Genomic DNA, 24,370 nt, shown 5'->3' on the forward strand with positions numbered 1-24,370 from the left:
AATCAAGTGGGACAGGTAAATAATTTATTACGATACAAGGCACAGGGACATAAATTGAGGTTAAGACACTGTGTTCGTGGGTGAGCAGAGGAAGGAGTGATTCAGTATTATCATAGCCCATGCCTTACAATATAAAACCCTGTAAATGAGATTTCTGTTAACACTGGAGGCCAAGTGATTCATTTATCAGTCATTCATAAACGCTTTGTTTACTTTCTAAATCTTAGTGAATTTTGCTGTTTCTGTATGTAGTTTTAGCTACTGTTTGGAGTAGGAGTTTTTCCTAACACCCATGTGACAATTGTATTTTTTCTGTGCTGTGTATGAATTAAAATGAAATTGCTTAAAAAGTAATGAACTTTTTCATAAGATATATGTATATCTGGAGGCTCCAAGGTTGCCATGCTTTGGGTTTAACATAGCTTAACAGCCAGAATAGCTCTGAAAAGCATATTGAGTCAGATGACTTCCCACTGGTGTATTGATACCCTGTGAGCATGATGGTTATGTAATTGGAGTTGGTCTTCTGAGCTCTACCATCAGGAATCTACCAGGGAACATCCCCCAGGAATTTGGATTAACAGAAAACAGCCAGGTGTCCTAGATTCATAGACGTTTTCCTTTGAGAGAGACCTTGAAGTTTACCTAACCTAACCCCTCAGTTCAAAAAGCTTGAGTCCTAAAGATGCTAGGAGATCAGTCTGATGGTCAGAATAATTTGGAGAGATCTTTGATATCGATGGACTCATGTTATTATTTTTGTTATTTCTCTGATGGATCTAAAATGATATTTTATTTCCTACATAGAATTTTGTCAGTCATTAACAACAGACATTTTAAAAAGATGACATGTAACTTAAAACAACATGAGCAGGACTTTTTGGTTTTCTTTTGGGTTAGTTTTTTTTTTGCATTTCTATTATTTTAATACTGATTATTTGCTTCCAGCTCCATCTTTTTTTTTTTTTTTTCTCCTATGGGCTTCTACTCCTTAGTTAATGAGGGTCAACATGATGCTTAATGACAAAATGAAATCATAACTAATCATTCACAGGGTGGAAATAACTAAAGAAATCAATTTGGGCATTTTATTGAAAAGTCTATCTTTTAAACAGATTAGAGAGTTTTGTCTTAATCCCATTTTATATTATAGAATACAAATCTCTACATATTAGTATTGGGTAGGGCTGGTGAATGTGGTGTTTTGCATGATGTGTTAGGATCAGAATGCATATATGTAATCCTTGTGACTTTTGCCCGTTCTTTTTCACTGTAATTTGTGTGAGAGAAGAACCAGACTTTTGTCATTTTTCAGTTTCTCACTACAGCATAAAAATATTATTTTTTCTGGTTATACATAGACATAATAAAAAGAAAATAATTCTCACTATTTTTGCATTATATAGTATTCCCAATATGGTGCAAATAAGACCAAGTTTTACAATACTATCTGGGTTTTTTATTGCAGGTACATGTTGGGACTTGCAGCGATTCCAGCAGTCATACAGTTTTTTGGCTTCCTCTTTTTACCTGAAAGCCCTCGATGGCTTATTCAGAAAGGACAGACTCAGAAGGCCCGTAGAATTTTGTCTCAGATGCGAGGCAATCAGACCATTGATGAAGAATATGATAGCATCAAAAATAACATTGAAGAAGAGGAAAAGGAAGTTGGTTCAGGTATGTAGATTTTATACTTACATGAATTTTAAAACTACACAGTGGTTTTATTTTGAAATTATATTTTAGTACTATTTAATATCTTTAAATTATGTAGTGGTTTTATGTGTAATACCAAAAAATACATTTTAATTTTTTAAAGCAATATAATAATGTTATAAAAGAATGAAGAAAAATGCCCCCACAATGCTAATATCTTATATAATAAAGAGCTAATATGTTAATTACACTGAACAGCAGAATGACCAACCAGATGACCTTCCGGATGAAGCCGGTGCTGCGAGGGCTGGCGGAGGCTGGCTGGCGGAGGCTGTTAGGGGCTGCGAGGGCTGAGCCCCTTGCACGAATTTCGTGCATCGGGCCTCTAGTCCTTACATAATTACTATTTTAATTTTTTTTTTCTATTTTTAAATATATTGTATTGATTTTTTACAGAGAGGAAGGGAGAGAGACAGAGAGTCAGAAACATCGATGAGAGAGAAACATTGATCAGCCGCCTCCTGCACATGCCCCACTGGGGATGTGCCCGCAACCCAGGTACATGCCTTTGACCAGAATCGAACCCGGGACCCTTCAGCCTGCAGGCCGACGCTCTATCCACTGAGCCAAACCGGTTTCGGCATTACTATTTTAATTTTTGAATAGTTTTTTGACTATTCTAAATTGATTCTTTCTAAATTGGATGCACTTTACATATTTTTCATTATTTTGTGTGTATGGGTATTTGTTTAATGCCGGTGGTCTTGATCCAGCATCTAGAATGGTTCAGGAATCTGGAGAAGCCCTGTGTGTAAATTAATCAAGAGTCCAGAGACAAAACATAAGTTTGAAAGGCATTTTGGGGAGTCAGAGAAGACTTAGCTAAAGGAACTAAGTTCTCCTTATCTCAGGACCCCTTGCTATTTATTAACACAAATTGTCCTAAGGCAAGTAGATATACACATCAAAGGCCAGGGTTTGTATACAGAATCCATTGCCAGATTGGGGAATTGCCTTCAGCTGTTCAGGTGTTTGGCCAGTAGGAGGCAATAACATGTAGATTGAAATGCCCTCAACTGTCTGGCAGCAAGCAATCATTTATGCATCCTTTTCAGGTTTGGGGAAATGCTCTCAGCCACCTCCAGATGATTTAGCCCTGCTGACATGCTGGAACTGGCTTCCGGCATTTGTTGAGTGCATGTTTATTCTATTTTATTATTTTCTTATTACATTTTTTATTAAAATTTTTAATGTTGACAATATTGCTGATGTCCTCCCCTCCCCCCCCCCACCACCTTTGCCCACCTCGCCCACCCCGCCTCCCCTTCCCTTGGCTTTCACCACATTATTGTCTTTGTCTATGGTGTGCATATATGTCCTTCAGCTAATCCCTTCTACTTCCAGTCACCTCCACCCACCTCCCCTCTGGCACCTACCAGTCTGTTCCATATATCCATAATTCTGCTTCCACTTTCCTTGTCAGTTTATTTTGTTAATTAGATTCCATATAGTAGTACCACTGCTTTTTATCCTCTCAATCTGCTGATGGGCACTTGGATTGTTTTCATATCTTGGCTATTGTAAATAATGCTGCTATGAACATAGGGGTACATATATTCTCTCTGATTGGTGTTTCAGGATTCTTAGGATGTATTCCCAGAAGTGGAATCACTAGGTCAAAAAGCAGTTCTATTTTAAATTTTTTGAGGAAACTCCATACTCTTTTCCACAGTGGCTGCACCTGTCTGCATTCCTACCAACAGTGCACTGGTGTTCCTTTTTCTCCACATCCTCTCCAGCACTTATTTGTTGATTTATTGATAATAGTCATTCTGACGGGTATCAGGTGATACGCCATTGTAGTTTTCATTTGCATCTCTTGGATGATTAGTGACCGTTAGCAATTTTTCATATGTCTATTGGCCATCTGTATGCCCTCTTTGAAGAGCTGTCTATTCAGGTCCATTGCCCATTTTTTAATTGGATTGTTTGTCTTCCTAGTGTTGAGTTGTATAAGTTCTTTATATATTTTTGACATTAACCCCTTATCAGATATACATTGGTGAATATGTTCTCTTACACAGTGGGTTCTCTTTTCATTTTTTATGGCTTCTTTTGCTGTGAAGAAGCTTTTTATCTTGATGTAGTCCCATTTGTTTATCTTTTCCTAAGTTTCCCTTACCCTCAGAGACATATCTGCAAAAATATCGCTGCAAGAAACATCTGAGAATTTACTACTTACGTTTTCTTCTTCTAGGATTTTTATGGTTTAGTGACTTACATTTAAGTCTTTTTTGCATTTTTAGTTTATTCTTGTGTATGGTGTAAGATGGTGTAGTTTCATTTTTTTGCATGTACCTGTCCATTTTTCCCAACACCATTTATTGAAGAGACTGTCTTTACTTCATTGTATGCTCTTGCCTCATTTGTCAAGTAGTAATTGAGTGTCATGGCTTGGGTCAATTTCTGGGCTCTCTGTTTTGTTCCATTGGTCTATATGCCTGTTCTTATGCCAATACCAGGCTGTTTTGATTACAGTGGCCTTGTAGTATAGTTTGATATCCATTATGGTGATCCCTCTTACTTTGTTCTTCTTTCTTAAGATTGTTGTGACTATTCTGGGTCATTCTGGTTCCATATACATTTTTGGAATATTTTCTTCTAGACCTGTGAAATATGCTCTTGCTATTTTAATAGGAGTTGCATTGAATCTATAGATTGCTTTTGGTAGGATGAACATTGTAATGATATTAATTCTTCCAATCCATCCATGAACATGGTATATGCTTCCACTTATTTGTTTCTTCCTTAATTTCTTTCTTCAGTGTCTAATAGTTTTCAGAGTACAGGTCTTTTATCTCCTTAGTTAAGTTTATTCCTAGGTACCTTATTTTTTTGTTGCTGCAAGAGTAAATGGGGTTGTTTTCTTAGTTTCTCTTTCTGATAGTTCATTATTAAAGTATAAAAATTCCATCTATTTCTGGGTATTGATTTTGTATTCTGCAACTTTGCTGAATTCATTTATTAGATCTAGTAGTTTTTGGTGGGGTCTTTAGGGTTTTCTATATACAGTATCATGTCATGTTCAAATAATGACAGTTTTACTTCCTCCTTTCTAATTTGGATGCCTTTTATTTCTTCTTGTCTTATCACTGTGGCTAGAACTTTCAGTACTATGTTGAATAAGCATGGTAAAAGCAGACATCCCTCTCTTGCTCTAGATTTTAAGGGAAATGCTTTTAGCTTTTGCTCATTGAGCATGTTTATTTTATATACTAGAGGCCCGGTGCACAAAAATTTGTGCACTCGGGGGGAGAGGGGGTCCTTCAGCCCGTCCTGTGCCCTCTCGCAGTCTGGGACCCCTCAGGAGATAATGACCTGCTGGCTTAGGCCTGCTCCCAGGTGGCAGAGGGCAGGCCCAATCCCTAGGTGCAAGCCCTGGTCGGGCTCAGAGCAGGGCCGATGGGGGAGTTGGGGCGCTGCCCCCTGTCATGCACAGAGCAGGGCGGATCGGGAGGTTGCGATGCCACCCCTAGTCACGCTCAGGGTATGGCCGATTGGGGGGTTGGGGCACCGCCCCCTGTCACACTCAAGGCAGGGTCGATGGGGAGGTTGCGGTGCCATCCTCTGTCATGCACAGAGCAGGGCCCATCAGGGGGTTGAGGAGCTCCCCCCTGTCACTCACAGAGTAGGGCCAATAGGGGAGTTGGGGCACCACCCCCTGTCACACACAGAGCAGGGCGGATCAGGGGGTTGGGGCGCTGCCCCCTGTCATGCACAGAGCAGGGCCCATCAGGAGGGTTGGGGCTCCGTACCCTGTCACACACAGAGCAGGGCTGATCAGGGGGTTGGGGAGCTCCCCCCTGTCACGCACAGAGCATGGCCCATCAGGGGATTGAGGAGCTCCCCCCTGTCACTCACAGAGTAGGGCCGATAGGGGAGTTGGGCCACCGCCCCCTGCCACACACAGAGCAGGGCAGATCAGGGGGTTGGGGCGCTGCCCCCTGTCACACACAGAGCAGGGCTGATCGGGGGTTAGGGCGCCGCCACTGTCACACTCAGGGCAGGGCCCATGGGGAGGTTATGGCTCTACCCCGTCACAGAGCAGGGCCCGTGGCGGGGAGGGGTTGGGGCGCCGGCCTCTATCACCCACAGAGCAGGGCCGATCAGGGGGTTGGGGCGCTGCACCCTGTCACACACAGAGCCACAGGGCGATCAGGGGGTTGGGGAGCTCCCCCCTATCAGGCACAGAGCAGGGCTGATCAGGGGGTTGGGGCGCCTTCCCCTGTCATGAACAGAGCAGGGCGGATAGGTAGGTTGTGGCCCCGCCCCCTGTCACACACAGAGCCCCAGGGTGATCAGGGGGTTGGGGCGCTGCCCCCTGTCACACTGATCCCGGTGCCGGGAGGCCTCACGGCTCCGCTGATCCCGGTGCTGGGAGGCATATTACCCTTTTACTATATAGAATAGAGACCTGGTGCACGGGGGGGTTGGGGAGGGGGGCGGCTGGTTTGCCCTGAAGAGTGTCCTGGATCAGGGTGGGGGTCTCCACTGGGATGCCTGGCCAGTCTGGGTGAGGGGCTGAGGGCCGTTTTCAGGCTGGCGGGTGACTGAAACTCCCAACTGCTCCTTTTTTTCTTTTTTTTTTTTTTATTCTGGGCCAGCTTTAGCTCTGAGGCCTCGGCTGCTGAAAGCAGGTTTCTGGCCTTTGTTTACCTTCTGTATTTGATACAATGTTGCAGTCCGGCTGGCTGAAGCCCGGCTGACTAAAGCAGGTTTCTGGGGTTTTGTTTAGCTTCTATATTTGCAACATAGTTGCTTAGAGTTGCAGCTGAGAGGCTGGCAAGTCAGGCGGGGAACGTTGGAGTCTGCAGTCACTGGAGCAAGCAAGCCTCCCTGTTCGCTTCAGTGCATGGCTCCTGGCCGCCATCTCGGCTGGCAAATAATTTGCATATCGCCCTGATTAGCCAATGGGAAGGGTAGGGGATGTACGGCTAATTACCATGTTTCTCTTTTATTAGATAGGATAAATTTTTCATATATAAAGGTATATATACATTATTGACTCTATGTTGACTAAAAAGTTATGTGAACTGTCCAAATAAATCCATTAAGTAAAATTAAATATTTGTGTATATGTCATATTAATTTCCATGCTAATTTTTATGAGATAAGAATATTCATATACTAGTTTTGGAATAATTTTGTTTTTTCCTTAATATGTTTTAGTTAACCACCTAATCCAATTATGCCATGTCAGAAAAGTAAGAAGGAGGAAGTTTCTAGGTAATGTATGTTGATGAATTTATTTTCAGAGAAGTCATGCAGGGGTTTATAAAATTCTCAGGCAGGATCCATAATCCTGACAGGCCGATTTACAGGATACAAATGGTGGGGAAAGGTAGATATGTTAAAGTACATTTTTTTCAAAACCAGCCTGCCAGATTCACGTTTCCCAAAAGTGTTTCGTTTTTCCCTTTGCCTTTACTAATACATTAATTGGTAGCTTAAATGAAGATGCTGACTTAGATTACTCAAATTATTTGTTTATATCTGAAAAAGTGCCAAACACACACACCTTTGTTAATATATGTTTGCTCACTCACCGTTTTTGGTGGAGCTGGAGGTTGTGCCTTCTTGAAATAATAGAATGAACACTGCAGCAGCTGGCTGTTGCGTTAGCCACACATGGCTTGACTTAACTTTATATAAAGTATAATAGTGTGATGTGATTACCTTCTTGCTCAGACCAAAGCCCCAACTAATTGTGAGCCTATTCTAGGTGAAGGTTATTTTTAAGTTTCAGATCATATACTATGTGCCTGGCATTCTCAGCTTTTTTGGAATAGCCCATTAGTGCAACTATTTTTTTTAATATATTTTTATTGATTTCAGAGAGGAGGGGAGGGGGAGCTAGAGATAGAAACATCAATGATGAGAGAAAATCATTGATAGGCTGCTGGGATTGAGCCAAACCAGCTAGGGCCAGTGCCACTATTAAAGGGAATTTTGTTTTAACAAAATAACATACTTTTACAGAATGCAACATTGTTTTAATTTTTAAAGTATGATTTTAAGTGTCTATTCAAATTACAAATTACTCCTTTTATGCTCCTGTTTGCATTCCTCTCAGCAGTAGCTTGAATGAAATACGAGATTGTTTTCATAGTAATCAGTGTATTTGAAACCATGGGCTGATATTGTGGGAATTGAAAACTTTTCATAGTGTTAGGTCATTAAATACTACTTAGAACAAAAGTTTTTATTAATTTATGTAAAGGATTAGGAAAAGATCTAATAAAAAAAGCCTTCTTGCTTAACAGTAGGAGTACCATTGATTTTATTGCAAAGCACTGAGCCTGTGCCTTCATTTTGACTGCTTAAACATTGGTCTGACTGTCTAGCTATGCGCTGTTGACGACACACAGTGTGTGAGTTCCATGACTATTTGGAATGTATCACCACATGGATTTTCTTAGAAACTTGAGTTACATAGGATTGCAATGATCTGCATCTGCTTTAATTTTTTTTTTATTGACTTTTTACAGAAAGCAAGGGAGAGGGTTTGAGAGTTAGAAACATCGATGAGAGAGAAACATCAATCAGCTGCCTCCTGTACACCCCCTACTGTGGATGTGCCCGCAACCAAGGTACATGCCCTTGACCAGAATCGAACCTGGGACCCTTCAGTCTGCAGGCCGACGCTCTATCCACTGAGCCAAATCGGTTAGGGCTGCTTTAGTTTTTTTTATCGAAAGTCTTTGGGAGCTAAATAGGGCACTGGTTCTTGTAGATAAAGTATTTAGCTGTCTATCTATTTCCTAAGTTTGTTTTATATACACATTTGGCACAGTTTTTAAAAATTGTGTTATCCATTGAATCCTGATATTATTTGTCTCATGCTTGGATAAGTGTTTTAAAGTTTGTAACTAATGGGATTAATAATTTATCCATAATGGGATTTGTCTTAGAGTACTATCATCTTGCTTCATTTAAAAACCAATCTCATATTCTTTTTTTAAAAGTACCAAATTAATAGCATCGTGGCATGAATGCAGACAGACAGAAATGCCAGTGTTACTTGGCACCAGTGACTGGGGGCCTTGTTCCTATGATTGGTAAGTCTGGCCACAGAAAACCATACTCTGCACAAGTATGCATTTTATTTCAGCATTGTCATGCCCAGGAGCAAGGCTCCGTGTCAGGTTCGTTGGAAAACAAAGACCACTATGGTTTGTGTTAAACTGTCAGGGTCCTGGCCTTTGGTCATTTACATTCGAAAATGATAAGCTAGATGGACGAATACACACGAAGAAACAGCTCACTTCGAAATAATAAAAATGCCCTGGCCCAGGAGGACAAGTCAGCTCTTGTGTTGGAGGGTTCGACAGTGACCGAGGTTATTTGGTCCATGGATCCTGTGGGGTGATTCTGAGCCACGGCTGCAAGGCTGGGAACTATGGGCAGTGGAAGGCAGCTGCCCAGGGAAGAAACTTGACCCGGCCGCCACAAAATACTCAGCTATTCCAGGAGGTTAGAAAGAAGCCTATGAATAAGACCCCCATGTCTTTTAGGGAGAAATGTGTTCTTGTTAGACATTCTTATTAGTAATCCCAGGCTTCCTTACCTGCTACCTGTGAGCTTCGAAATAGGTCTGATTCCAGATGAGTAAATCACGTCCTGCTCTGGAAGCGTCCAGAGGATTTCAGACGTGGGACTGTTATGATGCTTGCTTATGTGACCCTTCTCCTTCCGTAGGATTTTTTTTGGTTTTGTTTGTTACTTGAGTTTAAATTTGATCTCTTTGAGGAAAATAGGCATAGCTATTCAAGTATGCGTTTGTTAAATTAATTGTTTGGATGTGTGAGGTGTCAGTGTATGTGGCATTTACGTACTTCTAGTTTCAAATCACACTACGGCTTTCTCAGTGAGTGTGGTGTCTGCTCTGGCCACGTCAGTAGCAGAGGTGAGGCTCACAGGCCACGCTGTGGAAGGAGACTGGATTGGGATTCCCTCTCTTCTGCAGGTGGTATAGCGGTCAACCTGTCTAGCAAGTGATTTCTCCACTGTAGTTGGGAAAAAAAAGACAGTTAATGGGCAAAGAAGCGAGCAGTCGGTTTTCACATGTGTTTAACACTGTTTATACATCCCGTAGGACTAATAAAGTGAAACTAGGAGAAACAACAGCTTGGTTTGCAAAGCCCCCTGGAGTGAGAGACAGACAAATGGAGACTAGGGATGGCTCCTCCCCAAGCTGGTAATCCTAAAAGGATTTGGGGGGAGTTGCTGGGCTCCAGTTTCTTTTTAGGTTTGTAAGGAAAGAGAGCCAGATTATATAGCAGTTCCATAGTCTGATTTTTTAGAGTTTTAAAAGTCTCTGAGAAAAGCCTGTTTGTTTGTTTGTTTGTTTGAATTTATAAATACCATGTTGCAGACTTCATTCACAAATATTTATTGAGTGAAAATAGAGATGTGGATGTGGCAATAAATAAGACAGACAAGGTTCTGGCCCATTCTGTTAGAAAGAGGCAAACAAATGATATGAAAGAGGAAATAATTATCAGTAACTCAAACTGCGGTAATGTCTTTGAAGGAAACAAACAGGATAGTCACACTTATAGCAGGACGGAAGAGGGGCTACTCTATGTGGGGTAGTTAGCAAAGGCTTCTCTGAGGAGGTGAATTTGGTGGGTGAGAAAGAATCAACAATGCAGGGAACTGAAGGGAAGAGTGATCCAGGCAGAGGGAACAGCAGGTGCAAAATTCTATGTATCATTAAGTGAACTAAATTTATTTTCTTGGAAGTTTTGATGATAAAGTGTACATGTACCAGATTTTTAAGACATAGCTATAAGTCTATCTTTATTAATCCCAGGTTGCCAAGACTAAGCTTTGAATTAGTAGGGACATTATTACTACTTTTAGAATCAAAAGCAAATTTGAGTACACAATATATTCTTTCCATCATTTTGTTGCTAATCTCTTATGGTTTGTCCTTCTAGTTTATTTCATGTTGCATAGATATCTAATAGAGTCATGATTTGTATGTACAACAGAAGAAGAAAGCTGAGAGAGATCTAGGTTTTACTTTAGGCAACACTGTGTCAACATTTCCACTTAGCTTCAAAGATGCCTGGAGAGAGTCTTTTGGGGCTCTGGGTACCATGGCAAAAGGCAGCTACAGTAAGCTTGGCATTTATGTGAATTTTTATGCTTTATCCTAGAAATGAACACAAGTTTGTATTCTGTTCTGTAACTGTTTTCTTCTTGACTCTAAAAATGTTTTTCCCTGAATATCTTCAGTGTTTATTCATTGTTTTTATGTGTTCCATCATGCTGTTCTGTATATGCCCCGAGATATGCATCCCTCATTTTGATAGACATAAATTACAGTGTTTGGAGTTTCTGTTCTGGGCGAATGAATTCTTTAGGCAAGGCATTGAAAGTTGGGTCTGTCTATTTTACTAAAGAAAGATGGTCATCTCATAATTTACTGGGCATGTAGGGCAGAGAGTCGTTGTCAGCAGCTTTAGTTCAAAAACAGTTAGGAATTTTCTCCCACAACAAGAAAAGTAAAATCAATTAACCAAAGAGATAGGCTTCTTCCAGGACAATCTTAGGGAAGAATCCTATCTAATAAAGAGGGAATATGCTAATTGACCCTCATGCTGTCCCAAAGATGGCGGCGCCCACAGCCAGTAAGGAGGGAATATGCTAATTAACTGCCCCACCCTCAAAGTTGGCGGCGCCCAGTGCCTTCAGCACTGCTGGGGTGGCGGGTGCACGCGGCAAGGCCAGGCCCGCCCGCCTCTGGAGTCCACCAGTCCCCTCAGCCCACCAGCCACCCAGGGCTGGCCCGAGGCACAGGCAAGCCTCGGCTGTCGGCTGCCCAGCCGCCCAGGGCCGGCCTGAGGCTCAGGTAACCAGGGCCGGCCAAGGCTTGCGCTGCCAACAGTGGCAGCAGCAGAGGTGTGATGGGGCGTCACTTTCCCCTGATCGCTGGGTTGTCTCCTGCCCCTGAGGGCTCCCGGATTGTGAGAGGGTGCAGGCCGGGCTGAGGGACCCCCCTCCAGTGCATGAATTTTCATGCACCGGGCCTCTAGTCTATAAATAAGATGTGTATTCATATGCTTTATAGCACCTTGTTTGCTAGCACTCTCTAATTGACTTCTTCAGTTTCCTTTTAAAAAAAAAATTGAGATATAATTGACATATAACATTATATTAGTTTTGGGTGTACAGCGTAATAATTTTATATATGTATATGCTGTGAAATGATCACCACAGTAGGTGTAGTTAACATCCATCACCAAACATCATTACACTGTGTTTTTTTCTTGGCTTCAGTTTCTTATCCTGGGCTGTGGTGAGAGGAAAGCAAAGGTTCTGCCTTAGCAGAAGCAACGCCTAGGGCAGGGCTAGGGAATGGCTTACAAATTCACCCTCTCCGCACACTCTTCCCTGCTCTGCGTTGTGTATTGAAGCGGGGTCACCAGAGGGAAAAGGTCAACAAGGTAAGCTTTCTCTCCCTAGAGCAGTGGTTCTCAACCTTGGCTGCACATTAGAATCACCTGGGAATCTTTTTAAAATCCTGATTTCTGGGCCTCATCCTCCGGAGACTCTGTTTCTTTGTTATGGGGTGGGGCCACAATATTTTTATTGATTTCAGAGAGGAAGGGAGAGGGAGAGATAAAAATATCAGTGATGAGAGAATCATTGATTGGCTGCCTCCTGCACACACCCTTCTGGGGGTGGAGCCCACAACCTGGGCTTTGTGCCCTGACTGGGAATCGAACTGTGGCCTCCTAGTTCATAGGTCAACGCTCAACCACTGAGCCATGCAGGCTGGGCTTTTTATAACAGTCAGTAGTACTTAGATCACAGTTACTTATGAAAAGATTTATTGAACTTGAGAATATCAGGAAGAAAATTGGCCCTGCCCTATGGTCACTAAAATCTTAATATTTAGCATATGGGAGAAGTAGCAACTCAGAGAGATACGACCTAACACTCCGGTGTGGGGTGAATTTCCCGCCAAAATATAAGATGGCGCGGGCAATTATTTAGGTTTCCCGCGCAAAATCAGGGATTTTTATGATACCTATTACCCCAATGGGTATGAAACGGTTCGCATACGCAGGTAGGTATCTTTGTGAACGGCAAACAAACATATTTGGTAATACGCAGTTACAATCGGCCCGAGTTTACACGTTTCCCGCACTCCACCGCAAATCTATATGAACCGAGTTAAGACGGCTCCCGCGGAGTACGCGCAATTCACGCGAGCCGACTTAACTCGTTTCCCGCACTCCAAGTGCTAATATTTCAGACTGAAATTCCCTCGAGGCCCACTGGCTGTTCTGACTGTTACAGAGCATTCAGGTAAGCTGTGTAGTATAAAAACCCTCATCTGTGCAAAAACATTCAAGCTAACAAGGTTGGTATTATTTAATTTCATCAACCAATCAGCTCTTAATCTGGGTGAATGTAGCTCTGTGTTTTCCCTGGTCGGTAGTTCAGTCTGCAGATTGGAAAGGAAGAGCATTGTAGGGAGGAGCATTTAGTCAAGACCCTCCTGTGAGTTCAGTTACAGTTTGATGTGATTTACCTCCAGCTCTTTGGGGTCATGTCTGTTGTGTACAGCAAGGGACAGCAGCATCTTTCTTTTCTCCTACCTTAATTTTGCAATTATGTCATCAAGTCTTGTCTTCTCATGAGTCATTTTCTTTTTCTGTGACCAGATATTGCCTGTGGCCATTTCAACAAATCATATTCTGCAGAGAGGTTGGAGAGGGCAGATATTTATCATATGTTGATAGAAATCCTTCCAAAAGTTTCCTGAGCAATCTAATTCCAGCATAATGGCATTGCAGTAGGCTGCTTTTTGCAGTTGACATCTGCACTTAGATGAAAGGAGTCATTTTTTCCCCTAGTATTTATGGTAGTTTTGCTTGTATTTTCTTCATATGGTGGCACAGTGTTGTCTGACCCAAAGTAATACATGTAATTTACTGAGTAAACTTGAAGTAGATAGTGACAAATTGTTTTTCAGCGAGATGATCCCAATATTCTGAATATAGGCAAAGAAAGTATTTCTGTATCTAATATTCTCGAGGTTGTTGCAAAATTGCAAAAATTGTCAAAATGTGAGGCTGTTATACATTGCCATGGTGAGCAGTGGAGTACAACAAAAGGTCAAGTAAAAAGCTGCTTTAATTTTCTATTCCTGAATCAACAAGCCCTAAGCCAAATGAATCTATATATAAAAGCCTAAGTGACTGTCTGACCATTCAACCATTCGACCGGTAGCTATGACGCACAATGACCACCAGGGGGCAGATGCTCAATACACAGGCATGAAAACATGGAACAGACTGATGAATCTCAGAGGGAAGGGGAAAGGGAGGAGGGCGGGAAGAGAATAACCAAAGATCTTATATGCATACTAGAGGATTCGTGCACTGATGGGGTCCCTCGGCCTGGCCTAGGGGGAATTGGGCCGAATCCATGCACCAGGCCTCCAATATCCCCCGAGGGGTCCCGGATAATGAGAGGGCACAGGCCAGGCTGAGGGACCCCACCGGTGCATGAATCAGTGCACCGGGCCTCTAGTATTAAAATAATATGTAACTATTCAGTTTTTGGTAAAATTTATTTTCTTAATTGTGAGAACTTACTTAAAAGAAGCTTTATTTAACCCAACGTGGATTTAAATAAAGGTTGCTTTCTATTTTATAAGTCTCAGAGGACTTTAAAAATCTGAAACAGAATTGGAATAGTCCTTGGATTTTACTGTAAAATGTCATTGACTCCCCTCCTACATGGGGATAAAGAACAGCACAGAGGAGACTTTTGGCTCAGCATGCTCATGAAGGAAGGAAACATTTTCAGCTCACCGGAAGGCTTTCAAGCCATTTTCCTTGATTTATATTGAAAATCCAAATTATCCTAGTAAGCTGATAGGTAATACTTGAAGGTTTATCTTTCTGCTCTCTTGCCAAGATGCACTTAAATCTATATCTCATAAAAAGAAATCCAGGCCGGGGGCATCTTGACTGTGTCAAAATTTTCTTTCCCCCCCAACACATTGTGAAGTTCATGCTATTTGGTAATGCTCTGTACTTAATGCAATCAAATTTGTTGGGGCGTGGGGGGACCTAACAAAGAAGACATTTTAAAAAAGCATATTGTTCTTAAATTGCTGCTTCAGGGTAGTTCATTTCCAGCTGAACACTAAATACATCATTCAGCACAGGTGATAGTCTGCATTGTCAATAAAGCCATCGTCTGGAGATTTTATTTTCCTCCAGAAAAGACAAATTGCTGTGCCCTTTAAAGGTCTTTGGAGAAGGTTAGGGAAGATCCTGAAGAAAACCCCGTTTTCTTCATGACAGAGGTGTGGACACTTGCGCCACTCTGGTGTAGAGAGACATTTTAGTGGTAACAGGACCATTCCATTGATGAGCTCTAGGATCATAATAAAATAGCCATTTCATGTGCTATGGGAAGAAACTTGTCTGTTTACAAATATCAGAAGAAATCTTCCTGAATCAAAAATCAAAGGGATCACTCTTATTTTTTTCAAATGTTTTACATTCACTTTGTATTTAAGAGATAGAGTGGTCAAATACCATTAATTTTCATTTTCCTTTACCACTCTGCCTCAGGCTCTCTGAACTCTTTGGTCTAACACCACTAAGCAGTATTTAATCAGTATCTTACTGAACACTTACCAAAGATGTACATTGAAGTTAACTACCCAGAATATATAGTGCTTGAAGTGTAGAAGCCTTCAGTAAGGAGATGTGTAGGAGAAAATTGCTAGGTTTATGAAGGTAAAACAGTAAATTTCTGGCATATCTCTGAGATACTGAGGGTTCAGTTCCAGAGCACCACGATAAAACATGCGTGGCAGTAAAATGAGTATTAATCTTTTAGCTGGTGAAGGGCCTAGTCTTCAATGTGTAAATAACTCAACATCTATAAAGTAAAATAAACAGATATGTGCCTGTATGAGTGTCTCACATTTTTAATAGTTTTTTCCTCCCTAAATTTTTCAAGATATTTCCTTGAAGATGACTCCCACTGCACAAGTCTCAGAATAAAATAAACCAGCAACATTATTTTTTTAGAGAACTGAACCCAATAACGGCTCTTTTCTAAGGCACGGAAGGCAGAAACTTTCAAAACCAACTTTGTATAAAAAGTAGAGACCTTTTGTAATTTTATCTTAAAATTCATTATTTATATTTGAATAATACTGTGAAAATACTGTTAATGATCACTATTTACTGAACGCTTACTTTTGTAAATGTGTGCACACATATACATGCACTCACACACACATTCTCTCTCTTTGGTCCTTAAAACAACCCTAAAAATGAGACATTATGTTCATATTGTATTAGTGTTACCCTGAGGACCCACCTCACCCAACCTGCTGCCCGGCTGGCACCCAACCAGAGCAACTCCAGCTCTGCCACACCTGGCAGAGGGTCTTGGCACCCAACCAGTGCCCCTCCAAAGTGGCTGTTGCTCTAAGGGACCAGCCACCGCACACGAGCGTGGATCAACCACTTACAAAGCTAGTATGAAGGTTAAAAGACAAAAGTAGTAAAAACAACTGTAACTACAGTAATTAGTTAAGGGATACACAAAATGAAAAGATGTAAACTATGAAATAAAAAAACACACAAAATGTGGAGGTGGGGTGAGTAAAAATGTAGTTTTAGAACACACTCAAACTTAAAATACACTGTTTTATATGTGTGTATGTGTGTATTATATATATATATATATATATATATAGAGAGAGAGAGAGAGAGAGAGAGAGAGACTGTTATGTGTGTGAGCCTCATAGCAACCACAAAACAAAAACCTATAGTAGATACACAAAACCCAAGGAGAAAAGAACCTGAGCATAACACTATAGGAACTCATCCACCACAAGGAAAGAAAGCAAGAGAAGAAAAAAGGAACATAAAGGAACTAGAAATCTGTCAGAAAACAATGAACAAAATGGCAATAAGTACATATCTATCAGTTATAGCTTTAAATGTAAATGAATTAAATTCTTTAATCAAAGGCATAGAGTAGTTGAATGGATTCAAACACACACACACACACACACACACACACACACGACCTATGTATATGATGCCTACAAAAGACTCACTTCACATAACCACAGACTGAAAGTGTTAAGTATAGAAAAAGATATTTCATGAAAATAGAAACCAAAAGAAAGCTAGGGTATCTATACAGTTGACCATGAGCAGCACAAGGAATAGGGGCATTGACCGGCCACACAATAAAAAATTCAATTATAACTTAGTCCTCTTCAAAGGCAGATTTCCAACTGCAGATAAAAAATACAATTGACCCTTGAAAAACATGGTTTGAACTGTGTGGGACCACTTATACATGTCAACGGTACTTATATCAGACAAAATAGATTCTAAGGTAAAGACTGTAGTAAGAGACAAAGGTCATTATATAATGACAAAGGGGTCAATTAAAAAAGAACATATAACACTTGTAAACATGTATGTACCCAACATTAGGAGCACCTATGTACTTAAAGCAAATATTAATAGGCACAAAGGAAGACATTGACAGGGATACAGTAATAAGGGGCTTTAACATTGACATATCAATGGATACATCATCCAGATAAAAATTCTACATGGAAACATTGGCCTTAGTCAACACATTAAGACAGATGGGCCTAATAGATACATATGGACCATTTCATCCCAAAACAGCCGAATACACATTCTTTTCAAGTGCACATGAAACATTCTCTAAGATAGATCATGTTAGGCCACAAAACAAGTCTCAATAAATTGAAGAAGAGTGAAATCATATCAAGCATCTTTACTGACAACAACAATATGAAAAAAATAATATGCAAGAAGAAAACCAGAAAAACACACAAATAAATGGAGGCTAAACAACATGCCATTTTTTATTGATTAGGCTATTACATATGTATCCTTATCCCCTCATTGCCCCCCCTTCACCCCCCTAGTGTCTGTGTCCATTGGTTATGCTTATATGCATGCATACAAGTCCTTTGGTTGATCTCTCCCCTTTACCCCCACCCTCCCCTACCTTCCCTCTGAGGTTTGACTGTCTGATTGATGCTTCTCTGTCTCTGGATCTGTTTTTGTAAGACAGCTAAACAACATGCTATTAAACAATCAGTGGGTCAACGAAGAAATAAAAAAAATACCTTTAGAGAAATGAAAATGGGAACACAGTGTTCCAAAATCTATGAGACTCAGCAAAAGCACCTAAGGGAACTATAAAAAGAAGAACAAACAAAAGCCCAAAGTTAGTAAAAGGAAGGATATAATAAAGATCAGAGCAGAAATAAATGAGGTGACAACTATTATCTTTACTCAGATTCATCAAGGAAAAAAAACACAGGGTCCAAATAAATAAATTCCAGCATGAAACAAGTACAACTGACAACACAAATGCAAGGGATAATAAGAGAATACTATGAACTATTATATGCCAACAAATTGGACAACCTGGAAGAAATGGATAAATTCCTGGAAACATACACCCTTCCAAGACTGAACCAGAAAGAAACAGAAAATGTGAACAGATTGCTTGGTAGTATCAACACTGACTCTGTAACCAAAACCTCCCAACAAATCAAAGTCCAGGACCAGACAGCTTCATAGGTTAACTCTACTAAACATTTAAAGAGAATTAATACTTACTCTTCTCAAAATATTCCAAAAATTGAGGAGGAACAAATGTTTCCAGACTCATTCCATAAGGCCAGCATTATCCTAATTCCAAAATTAGAAAAGATCCTGAGAGAGAGAGAGAGAGAGAGAGAGAGGAAGGAAGGAAGGAAGGAAGGAAGGAAGGAAGGAAGGAAGGAAGGAAGGAAGGAAACTACAGGGCAATATCCCTGATGAACAGAGATGCAAAAATTCTCAACAAAATATTAAAACAAATTTAACAATACATTAAAAGGATCCTATACCATCAGAAAGTGGAATTATATCAGGGATGCAAGGATGGTTTAATATCTTCCAGTCAACAGGATATATCACATTAATAAAACCAAGAATAAACATATGATCATCTTAGTAAATGTAAAAAAAAGCATTTGAAAAAAATCAAACATCCCTTTATGATAAAAACTCTCAACAAAGTTTGTATAGAGGGAACATACTTCAACTAATAAAGGTAATATATGATATACCCACAGTTTATAGTCAATGGTGAAAAATGGGAAGTTTTTTCTCTAAGATCAGGAACAAGACAAGGATACCCACTCTTGCTGATTTTATTCAACATAGTATTAGAAGTCTTAGACATAGCAACCAGACATTAAAAAGAAATAAAAGCCATCCAAATTGGAAAGGAAGAAGGAAAATCCACTATTTGCAGATGACATGATACTCTATATAGAACACCTTAAGAAATACACACCACAAAACTATTACTAAATATTGCAGGATACAAAGTAAATATACAGAAATCTCTTGGGTTCCTACACACTAATAATGAACCATCTAACCAAGGAGATGAAAGAGCTATACTCTGAAAATTGTAAGATGTTGATGAAAGAAATTGATGACACAAATAAATGGAAGGGTATATTGTGCTCAAGGATTGGAAGAATTAAAATTGTTTTAATGTTCATACTACCTAAAGCAGTCCACAGATTCAGTGCAATTCCTATCAAAGTGCCAGTAGCATTTTTCACAGTACTAGAACAATCCCAAAATTTATATGGAACCACAGAAGACCCTTAAAAGCTAACAAAATGTTTAAAAAGAACAGGTTGGAAGTATCACACACTCTGATTTCAAAATATACTATGAATGTCTATAGCAATAAAACAATATGGAACTTGCATAAAAGCAGACACATAGATACATGGAACAGAATAAATAAATAAATAAATAAATAGCCCAGAAATAAATCCATGCCTGTATGGTCAATTAATCTATGACAGAGGAGGCAAGAATACACAATGGGGAAAAGACAGTCTGTTCAATAAACAGTGTTGAGTAAACTGGACTAATACATGCAAAATTATGTAAATGGACCACTTTCTTTCAGCATACACAAAAATTAAAAAGATTACGGGCTTAAGTGGAAGACCTGAAACCATAAAATTCTTAGAGGAAAACATTGTTAGTAAGTAAACTCTTAGCAACATTTTTTTTTTTTGGCTATGTCTCCTCAGGCATATACAAGAAAAACGAAAACAAATGGGATTACATCAAATTAAAAGCTTTTTAAAAAAAATATATATTTTTTTTTGATTTTTTACAGAGAGGAAGGGAGAGGGATAGAGAGTTAGAAACATCGATGAGAGAGAAACATCGATCAGCTGCCTCTTGCACACCCCCTACTGGGGATGTGCCCACAACCCAGGTACATGCCCTTGACCGGAATCGAACCTGGGACCCTTCAGTCCGCAGGCCGATGCTCTATCCACTGAGCCAAACTGGTCAGGGCAAACTAAAAGCTTTTTTGCACAGAAAAGTAAATCACCAAGACAAAAAAAGGCAACTTAATACACAGGAGAATATATTTGCAAATGGTATATGAGATAAGGCATTAATATCCAAAATATATAAAGAACTCATACATCTCAACATCAAAATAACCCAAACAATATGATTAAAAAATGGACAGGGGACCTGAATAGACATTTCTCCAAACAAGATATACAGATGGCCAATAACATGTGAAAGGCTGCTGAACATCAGTAATCATCAGGGAAATGCAAATCAAAACCACAATGAGGTATCACCTCACACCTGTCAGAATGGCTGTTATCAAATAGACAACAAATAACCAGTTGGTGAGGATGTAGAGAACAGGGAACCCTCATACTGCTAGTGGGAATGTAAACTAGTGCAGCCACTATGGAAACTGTATGGAGGTTCCTCAGAAATATAAAAGGAGAGCTACCGTACGACCAGCAATTCAATTTCTGGGTATTTGTCCCAAGACAACGAAAACACTAATTCCAAAAGATGTATGCACCCATATGTTCATTGGAGCATTATTTACCATAGCCAATCTACGGACCCAAGCTAGGTGTCCATGGACAGATGAATAGATAAAGAGGTTAAGGTGTATATACACACATAGTGGAACCTTTTCAACTACATGAATGGACCTAGAGGGTATTATGCTAAGTGAAATAAGGTAAAGAAAGATAAATGCCATTTTATGTCACTCATGTGGGATCTAAAAACCAAAATAAATGAACAAACAAAACAGAAATAAATTCATTGATACAGAAAAGAAACTAATGGTTGCCAGAGGGAGGGTGGGGCGGGGTTATGGGCAAAAAGGTGAAGAGCATTAAGAGGTGCAGACTTTCAGTTGTAAAATAAGTCATGGGGATACTTGTATAGCATAGGGACTATAGTCAATATCATAATTTTTTGGGGTGAGCTACTGGACTTGTCATGGTGATCGCTTTGTAAGATACATAAATGTTGAATCACATTATGTATAACACTAGAGGCCTGGTGCACAAAAATTTTTGCACTCGTGGGGGGTGTCCCTCAGCCCGGCCTGTGCCCTCTCGCAGTCTGGAACCCCTCGGGGGATGACCACCTGTTGGCTTAGGCCTGCTCCCCAGGGGATTGGGCCCAAGCTGGCAGTCAGACATCCCTCTGGCAGCCCGGGAGCCCTCGGGGGATGTCCACTTGCCAGCGGGAAGCAGGCCTAAGCTGCAGTCGGACATCCTTAGCGCTGCTGAGGAAGCGGGAGAGGCTCCCACTACCACCGCTGTACTGGCAGCCTTCAGCCTGGCTTGTGGCTGAGCAGAGCTCCCCCTGTGGGAGCACACTGACCACCAGGGGGCAGCTCCTGCATTGAGCGTCAGCCCCCTGGTGTTCAGTGTGTGTCATAGTGACCAGTCATTCCCAGTTGTTCTGCTGTTAGGGTCAATTTGCATATTGCCCATTTATTATATAGGATAGAGGCCTACTGCATGGGTGGGGGCCAGCTGGTTTGCCCTGAAGGGTGTCCCGGATCAGGGTGGGGGTCCTGCTGGGGTGCCTGGCCAGCCTGGGTGAGGGGCTGATGGCTGTTTGCAGGCTGGCCAAGCCCCCCAGTGAGAACCCTCACCCCATGAAGGTGTGGCCAGCCTTGGTGAGTGGCTGATGGCTGTTTGCATGCTGGCCAAGCCCCTCAGTGAGGACCCTCACCCCATGAGGCTGTGGCCATCCTGGATGAGGGGCTGATGGCTGTTTGCAGGCTGGCCATGGCCCCCAGCCACCCAAGCTTCCAGTCAAGGCCAGCTGGAAGCAGGTATCTGGGATTTATTTATCTTCTATAATTGAAACTTTGTTGCCTTCCTGCTCGCTCCAGCTCCGTGGCTGCCAGCCGCCATCTTGGTTGGGTTAATTTGCATATAGTCGCTCTGATTGGCTGGTGGGCGTGGCTTGGGGCATAGCAAAGGTACAGTCAATTTGCATGTTTCTCTTTTATTAGATTTTATTGCTATTTTTGTACCATCACTTTCTTCTTCCTTTCCCCGTCCTCCTTACATTCACTTACTACCTGCTTTTCCTTCACCTACACCCAGCTCTGAAAGAATCAGGGCCCCTCTGGCCCAATCTCACCCCAGACAGAGACCTTCCTTTGTGGCAGAGGGGCAGGGACACTTTTTCAAATTATTCATTGTTAAATTAGCAGCTTTCTCTATTACAACCTCCTGGTCAGTCTCTACGACTAATACTTTGCAGTGGTTTCTACAGGTTTTCTGATGTAGTAGGTGTTACCTACAAATTCAGTGTTTTGTGTCTAGAGAGCTGTCTGCTTTAATATCTGTGGGGATTGATGGTGGCTCTAAGTACTTAGGTAGCCCTTATTAAGAGGTAAATATTTGTGCTTGGCTGGTGTGGCTCCGTGCTTGAGCGTTCACCTATGAACTAAGAGGTCACCGTTTGATTCCTGGTCAGGGCACATGCCTGGGTTTCAGGCTGGATTCTCAGTGAAAGGTGTGCGGGAGGCAGCCAATCGATGATTCTCTCTCATCACTGATGTTGCTATCTCTCTCTCCGTCTCCCTTCCTCTCTGAAATCAATAAAAATGTATTTTTTTAAAAAAAAGAGATAAATATTTGGAAGACACAGCTACCATAGTGACCCACACTGCTTTTCTTAATTCTATAAGGATTAAGCATAAAAAATGAAGACATTTCCTTTAAACATCATATTGCTATATAATATTCTCTTGTTAAGCATCCTGAGTGTACAATTTAAGCAATCCCCTACGACTGTAGGTCTGAGAGGAGCAGAGACTAATGAGGAGGCCATGCTGATCTGAGGTGGCTCTTGGAAAGTACTAGAGAGTCTGGAGTTGACTCAGTATTTGTTTACAATGGTCCTGTTCAGAGAATAAGCTGCAATGAAAAATCATTTCTGGGAAGGAGCTGAGGTTAAAATGCACAAATTCTTGCTACAATTCATTTTGGGAGAGTTTAGGAAAGACTGTTTAAAGATATGTAAAAAGAAACAAAGGAAGTCATAGACCATAATAAAAAACAAGCAAAAGGATCTTCAGCTTCTCCCCTCTATTGAAAAACAAACCATTAATCTTGTTTTGCTGTAAAATTTAGCAAAGGGTAACCTTATTTTTATTGGCCACATAAAGAAGAGTTTAGTCCTTTCTGAGATTTTTGAAATTATGACTTTCTTATTATGAGTAAAATCCATGATCCATTTTTTTTCATTCCTGTAGTTTTCTTTGTACGTGTAGCGTATAAAGAGGCATGGGCTCTGGAAACAGACTGCCTGGATTTTAATCGCATCTGCACAACTTCAGGTGATTTAGTTGACCCCTTTGTGCTTCAGTTTCCACTTCTGTAGCATGGAGGTTATTGTAATATCTGTCTCAAAAATTTCTTTGAAGATTGAATGTTTTAATGGTAAAGCTGTGAGAACAGTGCCTGGCACATTATAAACTATTATTATTGAGATTTAGCTTACCCACAGATTAACCAAGGGTGTACTAAAAGTAATTAACTTGTGCACCTTTTACATTTTTATTTTACTTTTTAAGTCTGTTTTTATTGATTTCAGAGAGGAAAGGAGAGGGAGAGAGCTAGAAACATCAATGATGAGAGAGAATCATCCATCAGCTGCCTTCTGCACACACACATCCCCCTCCCTCCCCTCCCCCCCCCCCCCCCCCCCCCCACACACACACACACTGGGGATGGAGCCCGCAACCTAGGCATATTTCCTGACTGGAAATCAAACCATGTTCTCTGGGTGCATAGGTCGATGCTGAACCATTGAGCCACACCAGCTGGGCACCTTTTGCATTTTTAAAAGTAGGTTTCATGTAAGTAATGAGAAGTCAGATTCTAATCCACTGGGTGCCAGTGTATTCTGCTATATTTTGTGAAAAACACCTGTTTGTGTTTTTTCCCTCTCTCCTTACTAGATGTGATAACCTATTTCATCCACTCAGTAAATATTTCTCGGTTGCCTACAACATTCTGGGCATGAGGAAGAGGGTGATAAACACGATCCTCTGCACTTAAAGAGCACTAATCCATCCCTTTTCACTCTCCTGTGAATTGTAGACCTCACTCAACCTGTATAGAGAACAGTTCATTTTACTCCTTTTCTTCCCCATTGTGTAGTAAAACCATTTGATGATTTGGGCTATACACTTTGCACATAGTTTCTTAGAAGTTATCCTT

The 24,370-nt window shown here is 40.9% G+C and overlaps 1 protein-coding gene across 1 annotated transcript in view; it reads left to right on the forward strand.

The window, feature by feature from the left end:
- Window positions 1–24,370, forward strand: part of SLC2A13 (solute carrier family 2 member 13) — a 300,012-nt gene that overhangs the window by 78,229 nt on the left and 197,413 nt on the right. Inside the window, exon 3 of the mRNA XM_070410428.1 lies at window positions 1,469–1,677. Coding sequence (XP_070266529.1) covers window positions 1,469–1,677 — 209 coding nt within the window. The remainder of the gene's footprint in view (window positions 1–1,468; window positions 1,678–24,370) is intronic.

The sequence above is a fragment of the Myotis yumanensis genome, unplaced genomic scaffold (assembly GCF_028538775.1).
Source record: "Myotis yumanensis isolate MYYU_CA2020_CCGP unplaced genomic scaffold, mMyoYum1.0.hap1 SCAF_3, whole genome shotgun sequence".
NCBI classification, from domain to species: Eukaryota; Metazoa; Chordata; class Mammalia; order Chiroptera; family Vespertilionidae; genus Myotis; species Myotis yumanensis.